This window comes from Chiloscyllium punctatum, chromosome 39 (assembly GCF_047496795.1).
Source record: "Chiloscyllium punctatum isolate Juve2018m chromosome 39, sChiPun1.3, whole genome shotgun sequence".
Classification (NCBI taxonomy): Eukaryota; Metazoa; Chordata; class Chondrichthyes; order Orectolobiformes; family Hemiscylliidae; genus Chiloscyllium; species Chiloscyllium punctatum.
Genome location: NC_092777.1, coordinates 41,313,134 through 41,336,664, shown reverse-complemented (window position 1 = coordinate 41,336,664; position 23,531 = coordinate 41,313,134). Strand labels below are relative to the sequence as shown.

Genomic DNA, 23,531 nt, shown 5'->3' with positions numbered 1-23,531 from the left:
CAACAAGTCCACACCGACCCTCCGAAGAGCAACCCACCCAGACCCTACATTTATCCCTTCACCTAACACTATGGGCAATTTAACATGGCCAGTTCACCTAACCTGCGCATTTTTTTGGATTGTGGGATGAAACCAGACCACCCAGAGGAAATCCACGCAGATGCGAGGAGAATGTGCAAACTCCACACAGACAGTTGCCTGAGGCGGGAATTGAACCCGGGTCTCTGGCGCTGTGAGGCAGCAGTGCTAACCACGTTGCCACCATGCCGCCCATATTCAATCCTGATGTGATCTTCTCAAACTGGAAAACTGCTAAAAGGCCATTTACTCCTGATTATTACAGCAGGAAGAAATCAAGGCTCTTCCAATCTGACCAGATTGTGAGAAGAATTATTCTAAACTTTCCTTCCTTGTCCTGAGGAGCTTAAGTTTTTTTTTAAGTCTTTGCTACTAATTTGGCTGGGACCATCCGACTGAGCATAGGCTAAGAATCAAGCTGAACTGTACTTTTCAGCAATGTACTGCTTAATAAATTGAACATTCGAAGGAACTCTGAAGAACGTTTTGGTACGATCGTGTGCTCCAAATTTAACTAAAAGCTGGTTACCTGGAGTGCATGGGGTCATAATATCTTTAGATGGTTCTTTGGGGCTCTTGAATGATCCAGTCTTATCAAATGATTGATTCTGGTTTTGGTTGGCAGGACTTTGCTCACTCAGCATCTCCATCTCTTTCCTCATTTGTGCAATAACGCTACGCAGGTTCACATTCTGCTCCTGGAGCTTCCGAATAACATCTGAAGGGAATTCTGCATTATTTACATTTCCTTTTTCAGGTATTGCATTCTGCCAAGTTGAAGACAAAATGTGATCACTGTCTTTATTGAATTTGTACAAACAGGTGAAAACTCCACATCAAAATATTGTATCAGAGGCTTGTGTGATGAAACACAGAAGTTGAGTACTAGTGTAAAATAGGGGTTGTCAAAGAGCATTCTTTGTGATTAATGAGGAAATCTCAGAAAATTCAAGTATTCTGCAAGATAGTGTGAATAGCTTTTAAACATCCAATCTAGCATTGTCAATTATAAGTGGTACAAATAAAATCTCAGACCACCTGCAATTATTCTAGCTCAGCTGGAGATAAAAAAGAAGAATTAATAAATATCAAAAAAGACACAAGACTGTGAAGGAAAAGAAGGCCTAGAATTCATGACAAAGAGACAAAATCATGAAAACAGGACCCAGAAGTAGCGAAATACAGTGATACTTTTGTGTAATTAAATGATACTATTCAGAAAATTATTTTTCCTTTTACACTGTGCACCTCTTCTTTTGAGAAGACAGGTTAATGTTTACTTATTTTACCTGTTTGAATCCTTGAGGTAACATCAAAAGCAGCGTATACTCAGGTAATCCATAGTGTCTTCTTTCCGTGTAGTCTCTCCGACTGCTTTATATCCCAGAAAGCAGCATGGCATATCTTATATCCCTAGCCTCCATACAGAAGTGTTCCCTCAGTGACAACTTCACAAAAGCTTTTGTGTGACTGTTTGTTATCACCTTCATAATCAGCTGCATGCAGTCATCTAGGTTTTATTGTACATCATGGCTACTGACAGAAATTTAATCCTTTTATGTGAATCTGCTCAGTTGATCGTACTCTCGTTTCTGAGTTATAGGTTTAATTCCCACTCCTAAACTTGCACAGGCAACTTACGTTAATATTCCAGTGCACCATGTGGAAATATATGTAATTAAACATTAATAACGCAATAAGAGGGAAACATAGCAGTACCACTTCTCTTCCACTCATGGCTGAATCTCTGTTGTAACCTTTCTGTCCCTCCCATCGGACCAAAAGGTACTCTGACTGTGGCTAATCATCCTGATTTACCTCTCTGCAATCTTCACCCACTGGACTACGAACTAGCAAAATAAAACAACTAAAAACATCTAACAAGACTGTACTAGAGTGCTCTAATAGATTGGTGTGGAAACCTGAAGTGTGTCTTCTCAATCTTTATGGTCTACTTATTGATAAATACGATGGAATGTACTCTTGTTCCAATCCAGTATCATCAGGCACTGATATTAAAGGTAGCCTTAGTCAAAAAGCAACTATTCAGAAACCTGCCTTGTACTTATGAATAGCATTGACATTAGGGACTATTTTAAAATGAAAGTACAACTGCAGCTGCTGGAATAGCTTGCATTCATGTACATAATGAGCTGCTTTATGTTACATTGTGCATTGAGAGAATGGTATTTTGTTTTGGGAAGAAAATAGCTTGCTCAAAATGAAGGACAGTCAAATGGGTCCTATTAATGACATCTATCTGAAAATTAATATTGGAAATAAAGTGGAAAGTTCACACCAACAAGGCACCAATTATATGCCTGATGCAGCAGCAGTAGCAGATTGACTGAAATTATAAATGAACCCCGTGCTGCTGGAAAAATATTGTAACAGAAGTAGCCCAGTGACTTTTACTGCCATGCCAATGCTGACCTTCTGGTGTAGATGTGCACCAGTTCCTGAGCAATAAAGTGACAGCTGTCTCCAATGGTGCCTGAATGGAAGTTATCCTCTTTGAGCTTCTCTTTACAATCCTTTAGACCATCACTTTAAGCATGGTATAGCAGAGTTCACATACAGAAATACCATTACATTTTAAACTTCATGGCTGAATTAATCTTTACACAATCTGCAGCAAAGTTGACAATATTGATAAGTTGGAGATAGTGAAACCGTTATCTATTTATTTGCAAAGTTTTAATAAATGCATTATCCAGCAAGAAAGCTTTTGGCAACATATTTATTTCTCCAATGCCATCCAGCAAGCAGCAATATTACTTTCACTGGATTTGATTGAAGCAGATCACAGTTTGTCAGAGAAAGAAATCCAATATGGACTTCAGTATAGAACCTAAATCTTATTTGCATGCAGCAGATGGGATTTTGACATGGTTCAACAGGCCATCCTCAATACTGGCACATGACTATCCCAGGGATTTTTGTTTTAAAAACTGCCAGTGTTTCTTGCAAATTCCTGATCAATTTTCCCAGTTACATTTCCCAGATGAGCTACAACTGCAGGATGGAGACCAAATGGCAGGAAAACCTGGCCTACTTTAAACCCCAATCAAATTTAGATAAATCTCTCCACTAGAGGGCATGCTCATTCCATAGAGTCATAGAGATAGACAGTATGAGAAAATACACAGCACTGAATTTTCAGAAAGGTTGAAAATACAGGTATGGCAAACTGTTACACAATTTTGTACTTTTATTTAGAGCATTTTTTTTGCATGCTCATTTTCTCTTCTAGAGGTCAAGTACAAATAGCTTGATATTTTATAATTTCACAAGTATTAGGAATTATCCTGGGATACTTCAGGTGGTAATTTATTCATTGACATTGACACTTTTGCAAGGCTAAATGACAAGAGGCTTTCTAATAATCTCACACTATTGCAAAGATGCTCAACCCTCAGAGAGAAAGAAAATCCCCTCATCTCTGTCCTTAAAGGGATTATCCATAATTTTTTTTATACAGTACTCCTGAGTTCTTGACGAACACACAAGAGGAAACATCATTCCCATGTCTGCCTTGTCAAGACTGTTCAGACTTTTACACACTTCAATCAAGTCACTTCCTGCACTTCTGAACAATTCTGAAGTTATATTGAACTCAAAGCATTAACTCTGTTTCTTTCTCCTCAGATACTGTCAGACATGTTGTGTTTCTCCACCAGTTTTTATTATTATTCCTTTTTATTATGTTCAATTCTGATTGCTTTCGAAGTGTACTATTCAATTAGCCTTCTCAATTACTTGCTCTATGTAGTGATTGTAATGAAGTCAGCCAGGTGGATCTCCCAGAATATGAGTTCCCTGATTGGGACTGTTAATCTGGTCCAAACACGGAGCCTAGCTAACAGATAAGAACAGGAATATTTTATGAAGTTGATGGTATAGTGGTATTATCGCTGGACTGTTAATCCAGAAACCCAGATAATGTTCTGGGACCCAGGTTCGAAAAAGAATGTCAGACATCCTGCTCACTCAGAGCTGGATCCGAGGGGGCCGGATCAGTGGGATTGTGGGGTTGCAAAGTGGGGTGTGGATTGGTTAAAATGTTCCAGTTGTGTGTGCAGGTGATGGAACTGCATTAGCTGCAACTTCACCAGTCCCATGGAAGCTATGTTTAGGGTGATGACTTTTTATATTTAGAAAAGTAGGTCTGTTATTTTGAAAAACATCTTTTGTTGTTAACATTTGTCTGTTGTGCCAATTTAAATACTATGGTGTCTAGGATATTAACAGTTTTGTTGTATCATGGCTTTGCCTTTCGTGGAGGATTGATAATTATGGAGAATATTGATGATCCTAATTCTGCTTGAGAGTCCAAAGACCCAAAACACCAAGGCAAATGTAAAGGTATTGTTACTAAGTGATTGCATCATCTAGTAAATGAATTAGAATGAAAAGGGAACACCAGTTCAAAAAAAGCCCCAGGAAAGTCTCAAGAATTTTGAAATCTGCAAGTCACCCTGCTTGCAGTTGAGTAAACAGCTGAAAGGTCACATGATCTCCTTCACTCCTCCATTTAACCCTAAATTAGAAATACAGGCCCAAAACTAACAACCAAAATACAGGCCCCAAAAATAACAACCTTATAAAATTCATATATGTAACAAATTCTTTAACATCACATTCACCTATAACCTGTCTCAACAAATTCATATAATATTTTCCAATTTTTCTCCCCCCAAACGGATAAGTTCAGGTATGATTTGTTCAAAGATTCCAAATCTATGCTGCAATCCTACACAAAACTCCAATATTTTCAAACCTGTGTGTCACACCCTTTCCTACAAAATGTCCAACAAAATTATAAACAAAGAATAAAGAACAATACAGCACAGGAATAGGCCCTTCAGCCATTACAGGATCTGTATTCCTCTATTCCATTCAGGCTCACAGCTAGTGTAGCAATTTGCATTTTGTGATGCAAATTTTCATTCACTTCCCTTTTTAAAAGCTACTACAAACTCTCTTTCCCTCACTATTTGTACATGTCCAAACATCCTACAAACAGGAAGAGTATTCAAACCTCTTCTTTTTCCTCAATCTTAAATTTAAAGCTAGTTATCAACTCATCAGTTCACTGAAATAGTATTTCCTGATTTATCTTCATGAAATGACCTGCATTTACTGTAATTATTATCAGTTCTCCTCTCATTTTGTTTCAAATAATTTAATCTTTATAGGTAACTAATGTCTGATCAGTGATACCATCTTTATGAATTTCTTCTAAGCTCTCTCAATTGCCTTGACATCATTGCCAGAATAAGGCTGCCAAAGCAAAGTATAACATTATAGCAGGAGCTCAATGAAAATTAGTGTAGCTTTAACATATTCTTAGCTCTAGTACACCATATTCCTATTTGTGAACTCAAACAAACACAATCTGTTGTTTCAACTCTAAACTATTTGTGAAATCCTTTCTCGCTTAGCATCAGAATTAGTGTCTCAGCCTTTAGCCTCACATTCTTGCACTCTGGAACTCAGCTAAAACTTTTGCAATCCCTCTTTCCAATTCTAAAAATCTCCTCTAAACTATGCACTTCGTCCATATTGATCACCTGGTCTACCACTATTTCTTAATTTGGCTTGGTCTTTACAACTCTTCTTATAAAGTATTTTGGGATTTTTGATACACAGAAATTAGTATATAAATCTAATTGGCTGCTATAGTACCATTTGAAAAGCATTTCAGTTCAGTTGAAGAAGTGAAAGAGTATCTAAGGGCAGCACAGTGACGGAGCATGTGTACATTCTGCCATAGGTTTAGCTAAGTTTGTTTAGAAACATGTAATCCCATACTGAAGCTAAGTAAGGGACAATTGGTGGAATTTATTTTTTAACTGGGATTTTCTCTTTTAAGTTTCTCCATATTACCTGTTCACACAACGAAACTGCTCTTTCACTTTTCAGATTGTAAAACTGAAAGTGCAGAGAGAATCCTCCTGTTTTTCCTCTCTCCTGTTTATAAAACATCTGTCCTCTCCTGAATCCCTATGCTTGGTAAGGATTGGGTACTGAAAAATGAACTACTTTATACTATTTGTACAATCCTAGATAGATTAGCAGTATGGTATAAATTAACTTACTCCAAAATCATAGTTCTTTCTGAAGGAAATTATCTAGTATTGGGCTGGTTTGTGGAACCTTGTATGAAAAAGTATTCCTTTCCAAACAGCTTTGGCAGAATTATCATCATTATGGAGAATCATGCTTATTTCGCAATTCACAATAAAGGAGCAGCCTGTTTTGGAGAAAGCACTCCAGCAGTTGCAATACCATCAGCATATTATAGTCTTTCACTTTTATAAACAGAAAGTGAGAAACAAGCACAAAATAGGGTCAAAACATTAATAAATAATTTTCACCTGTGAGCTCTGTTCTGGAAAAATACCATGAAGCTGCAGTGCAGATACTGCTTGGTCTCTTTCTCGGGTCAATGTTTGGACAAAAGTCTCCATCTCCTGCAGTTTACATTCGGTGTCCTTTAGTTCGGCTGAAACCTGAAGAGAATAACATGAACAGGTTTCAAAATCTTGCTGTAGAATCTGGGTCATGATTTACCAAATGGTAAAATCACCCAGGAATCTTCCCCAGCAGTAATTCTTAGCAGTTCGTTTGATTTACTTAAAAGCACAAATATTCTTGCATTTTCTAAAGCCAATTTTATTCCCTTCCTATCCTCTTTTGATGGTCTTATGTACTTACATGGTGAGGACAGTGCAGGAGAGAGAGAGAGAGAGAGAGAAAAAACCTGCACAGTTACTGCCTTTGCTGTTTGAATTTGTGTATCACTGGACATCGGAGTGCATCTGGGAAAATTAACAGTGAAATTCACAACTAATCTTGGAGGAACTGTTGGGCGAAGTTCACAGCACAGAATCAGATCAGTTAATTGTTGTTTTAAGTCTGTCCAAGAGATAGGCTGCAGTAGTGGGTACAGTGGATTCTTTCCTGATTACATGTTTTTGGAGATAAGTCTCTTGATTAAACTTAAAATATAAGCCATAGCTATTAATTTAACCTGGGGCAGTGTTTGTAGAGGAATAAGACAGTGTTATTTTCTGGCTCTGTAGATTGTGAAGGAGCAAAAATGGCCTTTACAGTGATATGTACTTCTTGTCAGATATGGGAGTTTAAAGAGAGTTTATGGGTTACTGCGGATTATATCTACCATAAATGCTGTTGGATGCGAATCTTATCAGATCAAGTGGATTGGTTGGAGAGACAAATAGAAGCGATGAGGAATTTGCAACAGCAACAGTATGTGATGGATGGCAGTTATAGAAAGGGGGGGGGGAAGTCTCAGATACAGTTACATAGATGGGTTAGCTCCAGAAAGGGTAAGAGAGGTAGGCAACTAGAGCAGGAGTCTTTTGTGGATATACCCATTTCAAACAGGTATGCTGTTTTGGAAAATGTAGGGGGTGGTGGATTCTCAGGGGAACGTAGCACAAACAGCCAAGTTTCTGGTATTGAGACTGGCTCTAATGCAACGAGGGCTACGTCGGCTTCCGAGAGATCAATTGTGTTAGAGGATTCTGTAGTCAGAGGTACAGACAGACGTTTCTGTGGCCAGCAGAGAAAAAGCAGAATGGTGCGTTGTTTCCCTGGTGCCAGGATCAAGGATGTCACAGAGACACAGTGCAGAATATTCTCACGGGGGAGAGGGGCCAGCAGGAGGTCATTGTCCACATTGGAACCAGCGACATTGGAAGGGAAAAGGTTGAGACTCTGAAGGGAGATTACAGAGAGTTAGGTAGAAATTTAAAAAGGAGGTCCTCCCAGTGCTATGAGCTAGTGAGGGCAGGAATAGGAGGATAGAGCAGATGAATGCATGGCTGAGGAGCTGGCGTATGGGAGAAGGATTCATGTTTTTGGATCATTGGAATCTCTTTTGGGGTAGAAGTGACCTGTACAAGAAGGACGGATTGCACCTAAATTGGAAGGGGACTAATATACTCGCAGGGAAATTTGCTAGAACTGCTTGAGAGGATTTAAACTAGTAAGGTGGGGGGGGGGGGGGGTTGGACCCAGGGAGATAGTGAGGAAAGAGATTGATCTGAGATGGTTACAGCTGAGAACAGACGTGAGTCAAACAGTCAAGGCAGGTAGGGACAAGATAGGACTAATAAATTAAACTGCATTTATTTCAATGCAAGGGGCCTAACAGAGAAGGCAGATGAACTCAGGGCATGGTTAGGAACACGGGACTGGGATATCATAGCAATTACGGAAACATGGCTCAGGGATGGGCAGGACTGGCAGCTGAATGTTCCAGGATACAAATGCTACAGGAAGGATAGAAAGGGAGGCAAAAGAGGAGGGGGAGTGGCATTTTTGATAAGGGATAGCATTACAACTGTGCTGAGGGAGGATATTCCTGAAAATATATCAAGGGAAGTTATTTGGGTGGAACTGAGACATATGAAAGGGATGATCACCTAATTGAGATTGTATTAGAGACCCCCCAATAGTCAGAGGGAAATTGAGAAACAAACTTGTAAGAAGATCTCAGCTATCTGTAAGAATAATATGGTGGTTATGGTAGGGGATTTTAACTTTCCAAACACAGACTGGGACTGCCATTGTGTTAAAGGTTTAGATGGAGAGGAACTTCTTAAGTGTGTACAAGACAATTTTCTGATTAGTATGTGGATGTACCTACGAGAGAAGGTGCAAAACTTGACCTACTCTTGGGAAATAAGGCAGGGCAGGTGACTGAGTTGTCAGTGGGGGAGCACTTTGGGGCCAGCGCCCATAACTCTGTTCATTTTAAAATAGTGATGGAAAAGGATAGACCAGATCTAAAAGTTGAACTTCTAAATTGGAGAAAGGCCAATTTTGACAGTATTAGGCAAGAACTTTCAAAAGCTGATTGGAGGCAGATGTTCACAGGTAAAGGGACGGCTGGAAAATGGGAAGCCTTCAGAAATGAGATAGCAAGAATCCAGAAAAAGTATATTCCTGTCAGGTTGAAAGGGAAGGCTGGTAGGTATAGGGAGTGCTGGATGAATAAAGAAACTGAGGGTTTGGTTAAGAAAAAGAAGGAAGCATATGTCAGGTACAGACAGGATAGATCGAGTGAATCCTTAGAAGAGTATAAAGAAAGTATACTTAAGAGGGAAATCAGGAGGGCAAAACGGGGACATGAGATAGCTTTAGCAAACAGAATTAAGGAGAATCCAAAGGGTTTTTACAAATATATTAAGGACAAAAGGGTAACTAGGGAGAGAATAGGGCCCCTCAAAGATCAGCAAGGCGGCCTTTGTGTGGAGCCACAGAAAATGGGGGAGATACTAAATGAATATTTTGCATCAGTATTTACTGTGAAAAAGGATATGGAAGATATAGACTGTAGGGAAATAGATGGCGACATCTTGCAAAATGTCCCGATTACAGAAGAGGAAGTGCTGGATGTCTTGAAACGATTAAATGTGGATAAATCCCCAGGACCTGATCAGGTGTACCCGAGAACTCTGTGGGAAGCTAGAGAAGTGATTGCTGGGTCTCTTGCTGAAATATTTGTATCATTGATAGTCACAGGTGAAGTGCCGGAATACTGGAGGGTGGCAAACGTGGTGCCACTGTTTAAGAAGGGTGGTAAGGACAAGCCAAGGAACAATAGACCAGTGAGCCTGACCTCCATGGTGGGCAAGTTGTTGGAGGGAATCCTGAGGGACAGGCTGTACATGTATTTGGAAAGGCAAGGACTGATTTGGGCTAGTCAACATGGCTTTGTGCTTGGGAAATCATGTTTCACAAACTTGATTGAGTTTTTTGATGAAGTAACAAAGAAGATTGATGAGGGCAGAGCAGTAGATGTGATCTATATGGACTTCAGTAAGGCGTTCGACAAGGTTCCCCATGGAAGACTGATTAGCAGGGTTAGATCTCATAGAATACAGGAAGAACTAGCCATTTCGATACAGAACTGGCTTAAAGGTAGAAGACAGAGGGTGGTGGTGGAGGGTTGCTTTCCAGACTGGAGGCCTGTGACCAGTAGAGTGCCACAAGGATCGGTGCTGGGCCCTCTACTTTTTGTCATTTACATAAATGATTTGGATGCGAGCATAAGAGGTACAGTTAGTAAGTTTGCAGATGACACCCAAATTGGAGGTGTAGTGGACAGCGAAGAGGGTTACCTCAGATTACAACAGGATCTGGACCAGATGGGGTCAATGGGCTGAGAAGTGGCAGATGGAGTTTAATTCTGATAAATACGAGGTGCTGCATTTTGGGAAAGCAAATCTTAGCAGGACTTATACACTTAATGATAAGGTCCTAGGGAGTGTTGCTGAACAAAGGGACCTTAGAGTGCAGGTTCATAGCTCCTTGAAAGTGGAGTCGCAGGTATAGTGAAGAAGGTGTTTGGTATGCTTTCCTTTATTGGTCAGAGTATGGAGTACAGGAGTTGGAAGGTCAAGTTGCGGCTGTACAGGCCACTGTTAGAATATTGTGTGCAATTCTGGTCTCCTTCCTATCCGAAAGATGTTGTGAAACTTGAATGGGTTCAGAAAAGATTTACAAGGATGTTGCCAGGGTTGGAGGATCTGAGCTACAGAGAGAGGCTGAACAGGCTGGGGCTGTTTTCCCTGGAGCATCGGAGGCTGAAGGGTGACCTTATAGAGGTTTAAAAAATTATAAGGGGCATGAATAGGATAAATAGGCAAAGTCTTTTCCCTGGGGTCGGGGAGTCCAGAACTAGAGGGCATAGGTTTAGGGTGAGAGGGGAAAGATATAAAAGAGACCTAAAGGACAACTTTTTCACGCAGAAGGTGGTACATGTATGGAATGTGCTGCCACAGGAAGTGATGGAGGCTGGTACAATTGCAACATTTAAGAGGCATTTGGATGGGTGTATGAATAGGAAGAGTTTGGAGGGATATGGGCCGGGTGCAGGCAGGTGGGACTAGATTGGGTTGGGATATCTAGTCGGCATGGATGGGTTGGACTGAAGGGTCTGTTTCCATGCTGTACATCTCTATGACACTATGGCTCTACTGGGCTACAGTTGTAATAGGACTAGTTTCATAGTGATGCCTCATCCAAATGACCAATATTCATACCAAAAACACCATGATGGATTTTAAAAGACAAGCCCAATTTAAGCAAATTTGCCCATTCAGTCCCAGGAGTACAAAAGTCAAAGAGTAAGTTCTCCTGTCACCCAGATGTTTTGGTCTTTCCAAAGTCTTGTCTTCTAAGTAATAGAGGCTATGAATTTGTAAGGCTGTTGAAGCATCCTTGGTTAATTGCTGCAGTGTTTCTTTTAAACAGTACATACTGTTGTCACTGCTTTGATGGAGAAGGGAGTGAATGTTGAATGTGGTAATTGTTGGTGTCAATCAAGTGGGTTGCTTTATCCTGAATGGTGTTGTGCTTCTCAAGCATTACTGAAACTACACTTATCCAGGCAAATGGAAAGCATTCCATCAAAATCCTGGCTTCCTTTCGATGGTGGACAGGCTTGTGGAGTCAGTTGGTGAGGCTATTCACTGCAGAATTCACGGTCTCTGACTTGTTCTTTTAGCAACATCATTTATACAGATGTTCCAGTTCAGTTTCTAGTCAATGGTATAGCTCAGAATGTCGATAATGAAGGATTCGGTGATGGTCATGACATTGAATGTCAAGGAATGATGGTTAGATTCTGTCCTGTTGGTCATTGCTTTACATTTGTGTGGCACAGATATTACTTCATATAATCATAGAATCCCTATAGTGTGGAAACAGGCCATTTGGCACAAGTCCAGAAAGACCCTCCAAACAGCATTTCACCCAGACCTATTCCCTTACACTATCAATTTACATTTCCCATGACTAATGCACCTAACCTACACATCCCTGAACACTATATGCAATTTAGCACAGCCAATTCACCTAACTAGCACATCTTTGGACTGTGGGAGGAAACTGGAGCACCCAGAGGAAACCCACGCAGACACAGGGAGAATGTGCAAACTCCACACAGACAGATGCCAGAGGCTGGAAATGAACCTTGGTCCCTAGCGCTGTGGGTTTAGCAGTGCTAATCACTGAGCCACCGTTCCACCATTTGTCAGCTCAAGCCTAAGAATTGCCCAGGTCTTACTGTATACTGACAATCTGCAGTGACTAATGAATTGCAAATTGTACTGAATATACAATCAGGCAAATATCCACACTTCTGACCATGATGGAAGGGAGGTTACTGATGAAACAGCTTAAGATGTTTGCATCCAGGACCCTACCGTGAGGAACTCCTGCAGCAATGTCCTGGTACTGAGATAATTGACCTCCTGTCACAAAGCTGGTCCTTTTCTCAAGGATACTGTGTCTTTGGTTTTTTTTCCAGAGAGGTTATAAACAGGCCAGGCTCCAAATTGACTGGTTTGGTACAAAGATAAAAGGATATTAAGAGGCCTTTGTTTATACGTAAACAGATGAGACTTTTGGCCAACGTTTTTATGTTTTTAGAAGTAACTTGTATAATAAAGGGGAGTGACCTGGAAACTGAAGTTAAGTTAGAGTCAGTTCAGCAGTGAGCTGCATGGAAACAGGCTGCTAAGGCCTCTCTCCTTCTGCTTTTCTAACTTCAATCTGTAAGCCTTTGTTTCAAAGATGTGCTAGTTAGGTGAATTGGCCATGATAAATTGCATATAGTGTTCAGGGATGCATGTAAGGGGTTTGTTTATTCGGACTGTTGTGCACATTCAGAACAGCATAATTACGTCCAGTTTGGATAGACTGAGTTCTGTAGGTGTTCTTTATTCTGTTCTTTGTGTTTCATTCCATAATTTTGCAAATAATTTTTTGTCTGTTTTAAACCCTGGCAGTCAACCTAGCTTACTCCAGAGAATTTTCACTGTATACTTACCAAAACAGATTGCAAAGTTACAGTCTGGGTTACCTGCTTAAGAATGTTTCGAGTGGTCTGGCCTAGTCCATAACACTCCAACAATCTCAAGTATTTTCTTTTGTTAGGAATACCTCCAACCTGTAGCATTTTCTCCCCAGTACCTATTTATTTTGATTTTACCAGAATTCCTTGATGTTACATTTGGTCAAATGCTGATTTGATATCAGGGCAGTCACTCTTATCTCAATTCTGATATTCAGATCTTTATCGATGGTTAGATCAAAGCTGTAATGAAGTGAGGAATCAAATGGTCCTGACAGAAATCAAATTGAACAGCATGAACAGATTATTGCTGTGGTACTAGTGTTTGATAGCAATTTCCATCACTATATGGAAATGGAGGTGACAATGGCATTGAGATAATATCAGTAGATTAATGATACAGAAGCCCAATCTTATGCTTCACTTAAATGGATTCAAATCCACTGTAGAAACTGCATGTAACCTATCTGTGACTCCAGAAGCACAGCAATGTTGTTCACACTCAAGTGATTGTGAAATCACTCGACAAGTCACTCTATTCAAGGGTAATTAGAGATAGGCAGCAGATGCTGGCCACACCAGTGACGACCAGGTCCCAGGAACAAATATTTTTGAAACAAAGTCACAACTCAGCATAGAGCGAGAGTGATACAGTTAGACTTTGCTGAACTGTGCCACTCAACCATAAATAAATTTTTTGCCTGAACCGTCGATTTCGCTGCTCCTTGGATGCTGCCTGAACTGCTGTGCTCTTCCAGTACCACTAATAAATTTGCTGACTCAAACCAGGAGATTGGCTCTTCTAACATATGGCTTGATAATAGCTTTTACGTTACATAGAAGGAGGACAGAATATCAGCAATGACCCAATTCAATTTACAAACATTTCCCATTGTCTTCAATTTACAACTGAAATACGATTAAATTAGACAACCTCAGCAATCTTTTCATGACCATTCTACCATACAATTCCCATTTTTTCATTAAAAATACTTCAGAACTTTCTCACAGCTTTTAAAACAACAGATATATCTGATAATCTGCATACAAGAACTAGAATTTGAGCAGCCAGACTATTACAAGGGAACATTTGGCTCATATTCAAAGGTTACCCAAGTTATCTGCGTAGCTGTTGCCCTTTTAGCCATGGATCGAAGCGAAAGGATATACAGATAATGAAAATCCCCTCCGCATAAAAAGGTTTTCTAATGTAAGTAACTGACTTGCACATTGGTTAAATTTATTACAGCTGAAGTTGGCACCCACTTTGTTTTCAAATTACAGAAACACCCCTTGAAATTTCCCTTGCTAATTAGTATACATAACCTGACCGCCAAGCACAAAAAGATCAAGCATGCAGAAGCATTCACTGTAGCACAGATAGGAACACTGGCAAGAAGCCTCTAGTTTGCTCAAACCTCTCATCATCTTTCCAGTCTGCTGCATAAATGCTCACATGTGAATTCAGAAACTGACAAAAATATGGCCATATTAGATTAACTGCTTTACAAGGGAAAAATTACATTCTTCCAGCAACTTGCAGACAATTTGCACCTGACTCAAATGGACTTTCCTTTTTAGCACCACATCCCTGGCCAAGAACTAACATCAATGCCAATTAACCTCGTCTCATCCCAACCTAAGGGATACTCAGACAGGTCTCTAAATTCTTCTCCATATTTGCTTCTTTGGCAATAGGCAATTGAGAAAGTTAATAACAATTATGTGAATTAGACCCAGAATGTTAAATCATTAAAAGAAAAGAATTAGGTAAAGAAATTTTTGCAGCATTACGCTATGAGTCAACACATCATTTATATTTCAAATATTCTACATTCTAACTAAATGCCATAAATTCCATCCCCTGATAACTAGAATCATACAGCATGGAAACTGAGCCATCAGTCCAAATTGTTCATGCCAACCAGATATCCTGAATTAATCTAATCCCATTTGCCAGCACTTGGCCCATATCCCTCTAAACCCTTCCTATTCATATACCCAACCAAATGCCTTTTAAGTGTTGTAATTATATCAGTCTCCACTGCCTCCTTTGGCAGCTCATTTCATACACACACCATCCTCTGAGTGAAAAAGTTGCACCTAACGCACAATTGTTATGGTGATAGAAGAACTGTAGTTAGGTGGTGCACTTGGAATGATTTAGGTGTGGTGTAGCAGTAGTGCCCCTACCTCTGGACCAGAAGACATGGGTTCAACACCCAGGTGTTCCAGAGGTATGTAATATCATCTCTGAACAGGTTGATTAGGAAATACCTATGCTCTGTACCATTGAGGACATTCCATACGAGGCTCTGAACCCTGTCACTTTTGAGACCCAAACTTTCTATGTGGATGGAGCTGGCTGTTAGTGTCAACAGCAGAGGAGTGATGCCCAGCACCAGACCATTTCATTTACTTTCTGAAAAGGTTAGTTCAAAGATAGACCTAGACAGTATGCCTTCTGATTGGTAGAGTGTATTCTGAGGGTGCATTAGTTCTCCTGTTGATGGGAATAGATAAGTGTTTGATATGTTTCATAAATCAAGAGCAAAAGTCAGAACTCTATCACTGTTAGTCTGGAAACTGAAGTACACACTACAGCAGCATTTGACAATGGAAAGCTGCAGATGGTGAGGAAGAGATACATTACCCCAACTGTCTTCATTCACCTTCCAGGCCAAATGAGAATGAAACGCCATGGAGAAGGAAAGATAGTGGGGTGGTACAGTTTCATTGATACACTTTGAGGAACTGACCCGTGTTTTGGCTAGAGTGGCAAGCCATAAAAGACACTGAGGATGGAGAAATGAAGGTCTACTGTAGACAGGGTGAAAATACCTCAACATCTTCACATTCATGTGATGCACTGCTCCCTGTATATTGAGCTGTAAAAGTATGAGCTGTCATTTAATTTTTAGCAGTATGATCTTCTGTTCACTGTCTCTACAATGCAGCATCATCTTCTCTTATGCTTGCCTCACAGCCAGCCACAAAAGGGCAGGAGTCCAGACTCCAAATTACATTCCAGAGAAGTCAGTTGGAAAACTCCTTTCAGGAAGCACCATCACATCTTTCTTGGATTCCCGCCATCAGAACCGATGTTGACATCTTGCTGGTCTATACATCTTTTAAGGAAGCTCGAGGATGGATTCGGCTTTGGCTAGTCCCTTTGGAAGGTTGAGGACAAATGAAAGGCAGAGACTCTAAGGAATCATGGAAACAGGTAATACTAACTGGAGAATCTGCAACAAAGGTTTGCCATATGTTGGTGTTATTCAAAGAATTGTGGGATCATATGATAAGAATGGAAGAGTCCATTCATCACACGTCTCACAATGTCTCAATGCTTTGAGTGCATCAGTTCCCTCACTGATGGTGGCCAACCTTATGGAGAACCACATGTAGGATTCAGAGTGGATGCTTTAATTGTGTAACAATAACAAACCTTGGCATTCAATGACATTGAATTCCCCACTATCAATATCCTGGGGTTTCCACTGACCAGAAACTGAACTAGAAAACCAATGAAAGTATTGTGGCTTCCAGAGCAGATCAGAGATTAGGATGTTTGTGATAAATATCTCACCTCCTGTCTCATCACTGCCTGTCCACCATCCAGAGACTTGTCAGTATTGTATAGAATGTTCTCCACTTATCTGGAATGGTGAGCTCCGACAACATTGTAAAAGCTCAATCTCATCCAAACAAAGCAACCCACTTGATTGGTACCCCATCCACAGTCTTCAGCATTCTCTCCCTCCATTACTGATGCACAATAGCAGCAGTGTGTATTGCCTACAACATGCAGCTTCCTTGGATGGCATCTATCACCTAAAAAGTGCAAGGGAAGCGGATACATGAAAACATCACCACCACCTGCAAATTCCCTTCCAAGGGAACACCATGTCTTCACTATAGTTAGGTCAAAATACTGCAACCCTCTTCCTAACAGCAACATGGGTGCCCCTGATCTCTAAGAACTTTCAGCAAAGTGGTGGCAGCAGCTCCTGGTTGTGGTAAGGCCGGATTTGGGGTGTCTTGAATATTGGCGAGTTGGTGGCAGCAGCTCCTGGTTGTGGTAAGGCTGGAGTCATGACTGCTGGTTATCAGCGAGGTGGTGGTGGCAGCAGGGGTGAGGGCTCCTGGTTGTGCGGAGAGTATGGCTCTAGCTCAGGGATCTGGCATCAGTGGTGGCATCAGCAACATGTGCCCAGCAGTGGAGAGATGATGCCCGAGAGACTGCAACATTGGTGGGGTGGCTCAGGACTCATGGTGGAGGCAGTGGAAGAAAGATGGACTGTTTTCCAGCTAGATCTCTTTATTCTTTGAAGAAAGATTTTCACTGTGCCTCGGTACACGTGACAAATTCAATTCAATTCAAAAGAAACAGGCGTTATAGCAGAACCGACTGGACCTTATTTCAATATTTTTTGACTTATTCTATGAAGGCAGTATTTAACTTTTTAACCTATTTTCTTTTACTGCTATGTACTTATGTATTTGCACCTAGGTATCTTTGTGCCGAAGGTGGCACCATGTGGGTCAGCATTATATGTTTTTCACTGTATTCCTGACAATAAAATGTAAATCATTGAAAAATATTGAAATCAGTACTCAAGGAGAAGATAGAATAAACATCTAGAAACCAAACAGATGATGAATATTCAACATTTAAAAGGGTTTGTCTTGCTTAGCCAACCTTACTGAGTTCTTTGAAGAGGTAAGAGAGAATAGGAGGGACAGAACTGAAATAACTCCACAGAAGTTGGTATCCCCTCACCAAGTCACTCTTTATTTTGTCCACACATAGTACTTGACACTGGTCCAGCTTCCTCAGAGCCAGCTCTCAGAGTGACTAGAACCTCTGACACACCTGTTTATATCAGCCAGGGCTCCCTGATTGGACCAGATTAACAGCCCCAATTCCTATTCTATGAGGTTCACCTGGCTGACTTCATTACAATCATAAGAACAACAGATGTAACACATCAAAGGCTTTTAGAAAATACAGTTAAGGTATGACACATGGACAAATTAATAAAATTAAGGTATGAATCCTGGGGTAAATGATAGCAATGGATAGCTGGCTGACTGAAACATAGAAAATAGACCACACTTGGAAGACCTTCTGCTGATAAGGCAGAATATTATTTAAATTATAAAGGTACTGTAGAGAGTGTAAAAAGATTTACAAGAATGATATTAGATTTACAACAAATGCTTAAGGAAAGGATGACAGGTTGAGTTTTTATCTCCTCCAGGATACGAAGGTGAAAGGAGTAACCTAGTACAGATCTTTAAGAGTATGAAACGTTTGATAATTAACTCTATCACAGGGAATGTTGAGAATAGGGAAGTACATTATCTAGCACTCCTCAAACCAAAATGCTTCACCAATCAAATCTTCAATAAACAGCCCCAGATGTCACAGTTATGACAATAAATATTGACGTTAGTTTGTCGTGATTGTAAAGAACTGGATAAAAGATTGAAGTATTTTCCCCTCAGTATTTACAATGAAAAGAGTCAAAGACAGAAAGAATCTCAGCCTCTGCAAGTTGCATATATGTCAATGCATCAGCCTCTCTTTTGCTATGTCACAGGACACAATAGCCTATGTTTTGGCCTGTTCTATTCTCAGGCACTGAACTATTCACCCCAAGGACTGTTTAAGGACTCTCCTTTAGAAGCATGTGAACAATTTTCCAGACACTGTTACTACCAGCTCAACTCAAAATTAAACTAAAATCATGTCCTTATCTTAACATGAAATATAGAAATACAATTCAATCATAAAACCAAATATCATTTTGTCCACTTTAGAACCAAATTTCAAATGACAATAATGAAACTTCATCATATCTGCCTGTGGAAAAAAAAGATGAAAAGTTTTGTTTAAGAAGCATTTACATTTTTCTATTGCAAGTTATTTTTTATCACTACACCTATTCTGGTTATAGAAGGTTTCACTTAACAGTCACAACATTCATACTAAATATACAAGTCAGGACTTCCGATAATAATAATTTTCTATATAATTCCATTTTTATCATATAATATCAACTTCCTTTTTATACTTGCTCTTGACAAAGCTTCTACTATACGGTTGTCCTTTCCTGTAATATGATTGCTTTTCAGATTGTATGGTTATAGTATTAAAATGCAATGAAACAGTCTCAAAGTCTTTTTGTGGAATCTTTCTAGGCAAGTCAAAGGGCTGTGATTCAGGTAAATAAGTCTCTGTAGAGCTGCTGGATAAGTAGAGTTAAAAATATTGTAGACGCAATACTAGGCACAAAGACTCCTTCCACAGTTGAATACTTCAGTTGACAATCAATACACGTACTAGGACCAGGAATAGGCAAATTCAGCCCCTCGAGCCTGCACCAGTATTTAATACAAACATGGCTGACTCATTTAGGCTTCAATTCCACTTTCCTGCCCATTCCCCATATTCTTTTATCCTGTTACTAATCTAAATATATCTGCTTCTTAAATTTATTCAATACCCCAGTACTCACTGTACTCTGGAACAGGAAGTTCTAGGGATTCATGACCCTTTGAGAAGTAATCCCTCCTCATCTGCCATACCTTAGCCTAAAACTATGATTCTTGTTCTTGATTGCCCTACAATGGGAAACATCTGCATTATGCCTACTTTGTCAATTCCTTTTAGCATCTTATATACTGCATTTATATTGCATTATTCTAAACTCTAGTGAGTATAAGCTGCTCAAGGTCTCTTCATAAGATAAACTGTTCATCTCTGGAATAAATAGAGTGAAATTTCTCTGAACTACCTCCAATGCAATTCCAATCTGCCTCAAATAATGGGACCAAAATGATACAAGTACTCCAGATACAGTCTCACCATTGCCTTGTACAGTTGCCATAATATTTTCCCACTGTTACACTCCATTCCTTTAGCAATATATGCCAAAATTCCATTTGCCCTTTTTATTACCTGAAAAGCATAACAACTTTCTGTGATCCATGCACAAGGACACCCAGATCCTTTGGCACAAAAGTATTTTGAAGTTTCTCTCGATTTCAGTAAGTTGTCTTTTATTCTTCCAACCAAAATGAAAACTAAGACTCACATGTCCACTTGAAACTCAAACTACCAAATTTTGACTCAGTCACCTGATCTATCTACATGTGTTTGTAAATTACTTAATTTGTATTGAAATTTATTTTCTTACCTGTTTTAGTGTCTTTTCCAAATTTAGCAATAGTATCTTTTATCCTTCTATGTAAGGCATTAATATAGATCATAACCATGTGGCAATCTACTAGTTACAGCTTGCGAACCAGAAAAAGACAGTCATTCCAACTTTCTGTTTTCTGTTGGTGAGCCAATGCTCTATCCAGACTAGTATATTACTCCTATCTCCATGTGATCCTACCATATGTATTAACCTTGCCTGTCTCTGTGGCGCAATTGGTCAGCGCGGTCGGCTGTTAATTGAAAGGTTGGTGGTTCGAGCCCACCCAGGGGCGGTGTGTTCGCTGCTCTTCCTTGGCTTCGAAGCTGTATGCTTTTAGGATGACACAGTGGTTAGCACTGCTGCCTCACAGCGCCAGAGACCCGGGTTCATTTCCCGCCTCAGGCGACTGACTGTGTGGAGTTTGCACGTTCTCCCCGTGTCTGCATTGGTTTCCTCCGGGTACTCCGGTTTCCTCCCACAGTCCAAAGATGTGTAGGCCAGATGAATTGGCCATGCTAATTTGCCCGTAGTGTTAGGTAAGGGGTAAATGGAGGGGTATGGGTGGGTTACACTTCGGCGGGTTGGTGTGGACTTGTTGGGCCGAAGGGCCTGTTTCCACACTGTAATGTAATCTAATCTTTTGTGTACAATCTTATCAAATGCCTTCTGGAAGTCCAAATATACTACATCTACTTTATTTACTTTGCCTGTCAGATAGAGTCATAGACATATATAACATGGAAACAGACCTTTCGGTTCAACCTGTCCATGCCGATCAGATATCCGAAATAAATCTAGTTCCATTTGCCAGTATTTAGCCCATATCCCTCTAAACCCTTCCTATCCATATAATCCACACGCCTTCTAAATGGTGTAATTATACCAGCTTCAAGTATTTCCTCTGGCAGCTCATTCCACACACACAATACCCTCTGCGTGATAAAGCTGCCCCTTAGATCCCTTTTAAATTTTTCTCCTCTCACCTTAAACCTATGCCCTCTAGTTTTTGACTCACTGAGGCCTGGAATAAGACCTTGCCTAATTAGCCTATTCATGCCCCTCATGATTTAATAAACCTATATAAGGTCATCTCTCAGCTTCCGACACTCCAGAGAAAATAACCCCAGTCTATTCAGCCTCTCCCTATAGCTCAAACAGATTCTGTCCTAGCGAAATTGAAACAGCTGGTGGTCATGGGGGAAACAGAAGGGCCATCGCAACCAGGATTGAAACCTTTTTGGACCCAGCAAGACCAGATCACTGTGGAGAACAGCATATCGTTGTTGGGAGCAAGGTTGATTGTCCAGAGTAAAGGCTGCCACTAGATACTGACCGAACTCCACCAGGGTCATCCAGAGGTTTCCAACATGAAGATGCTGGCAAGAAGCTCTGCCTGGTTGCCAGGGTTGGATGCCAAAATAGCTGCATTGGTGGGGTAGTACCCAGAGTGCCAACAAGGGCAAACATTGTCGCGAACAGCACCTCTGCATTCATGGGAATTTACCTTTCATAAAACCATTAGTATGGATAGATTGCATTTTGACTTTCCAAATGTACCATTACTACTTCCTTAAATGTTGGATTCCAACAATTTCGCAATGACAGCTACATTTTGCTTCCCTTCTTTTTTGAATAAAGGTATTTTATTAGTATTTTTCCAATCCACTGGAACCTTTTCAAATTCCAGGGAATTCTGGAGTATAACAATCAATGCATTCATTATCTTTGCTGCCATTTCCTTCGAGACCCTAGCATTCAGGCCCTGGGGACTTGACTACCTTTAATCCCAGTAGTTTGCTCAATACTTTACATCTAGTTTTAGTGATTGTTGTAAGTTCCTCCTTTTCTATGGTCTGGAGGTGCTCTGCAAAGTGGTCATCCAGTCTGCATTTGAGGAGGTACAGGTGAAACACTGCTTCTCCTGGAAAGACTGTTTCGGCCTTTGGATGGTGAGCAGGGATGTGGTAAGGGGCAGTTGTTGCACCTTCTGTGGTTACATGGGAAGGGAGGAAGTCTTGCCACAATTAAACAGGGAAATGATGAGGCCATAGCTGAAATATTGCACACTGCTTTGGTCTCCTTTTTTGACGGATGTTATTTCTACAGAGAGGGTGCAGTAAATGTTTACCAAATCGATTCCTAGGATGGCAAGACTGACATATGATGAGAAATTTAGTTGGTTAGGTTTGTATCCACTGTAGTTTAGAAGAATTGGGGGGGGGGCGCTGGCAGAATGATCTCATAGAAATCTGTAAAATTCTAAAAGGACTACACAGTTTAGATGCAGAAAAGATGTCCCTAATTGTTGGGTGTGCAAAACTAGGGGTCATGGTTTAAGGTTAAGGGGCAAGCCTTTTAGGACTGAGATGAGGAAAATTTCTTCACCCAGAGTGTTATAAGCTTGTGGAATTCACTATCACAGAGAGAAAAGAAAAATCAGTAAAGGCCAAAATATTGTTTTCAAGCAAGAGATCTTGTGGTACAGCAAGATGAAGTGGTCAAACGGCCTACTCCTGCTCCTATCTCCTGTGTTCTACACTGTACTGCTAAATCTGGTGTGGTAGTCAGTAAACTCTGACATTCTGTTGTCTATTCAAATGTCTTGCCTTTCTTTAACCAATGTGTCAAAGGAGCCATTACTGTGCTGAAAATCAAAACAAAATCTGATAAAATCACTCAAACATCACAAAACTACACTACAAAATATTACTCCTTATCCTAGATGCATTAAAGTTTAAGGTAGCCCTTATTTTTGCGTCTCCAGTTGCTACGTGTCCTTGTTCCTGCCATATGGCCCAAATAAGTTAGTTTTCCTCACAGTGTTGTAAATGTTCCTCCGAGGTTTAACTGAATACAATCAAATTGTCATATTTGCATAATCCTTTAATGACTTTCTTGGTTAATTATTCAAAGATTGCTGGTGAATTTTTCATTCCAAGCAGCATGACTTTACATTGATAAAGTCCAAAGGTTGTAAAAGCTGAAATTCCTTTGGTTGTATCAGTCAATGAAACTTCGTCATATATTTTTAACAAGTCAATTTCTGTAGCAAAATACACAAATCCAAACTCTCAATACAATCTGACAATGGTGGAATCAGATATGACTTCATCTTTGAAATCACACTTAAGTTACAATTATCTGTGAAATATCCCAGTGACTAATCTGGTTTCAGCATCACAATAGGTGAGCTCCAGCTGCTAGGACTCAGTTCAATAATGTTATTGTCCATCATGATGTGATCTCTTCTCTCACTTTAGCTAAGACGTATGAGTTCAGTCTGTAAGAATGGTCCTTTATGGGTAACACATCCCCTACATTGACATCTTGCATTACCCAAATGAATT

The 23,531-nt window shown here is 40.1% G+C and overlaps 1 protein-coding gene across 2 annotated transcripts in view; it reads right to left on the bottom strand.

Moving 5' to 3' along the window:
* ccdc57 (coiled-coil domain containing 57) overlaps window positions 1–23,531 on the bottom strand; it is a 183,516-nt gene that overhangs the window by 49,581 nt on the left and 110,404 nt on the right. For both annotated transcript variants that reach the window (XM_072558516.1, XM_072558517.1), the window contains 2 exons: window positions 6,459–6,593; window positions 608–845 (listed from right to left, as the gene is read on the bottom strand). In XM_072558516.1, coding sequence (XP_072414617.1) covers window positions 608–845; window positions 6,459–6,593 — 373 coding nt within the window. The remainder of the gene's footprint in view (window positions 1–607; window positions 846–6,458; window positions 6,594–23,531) is intronic.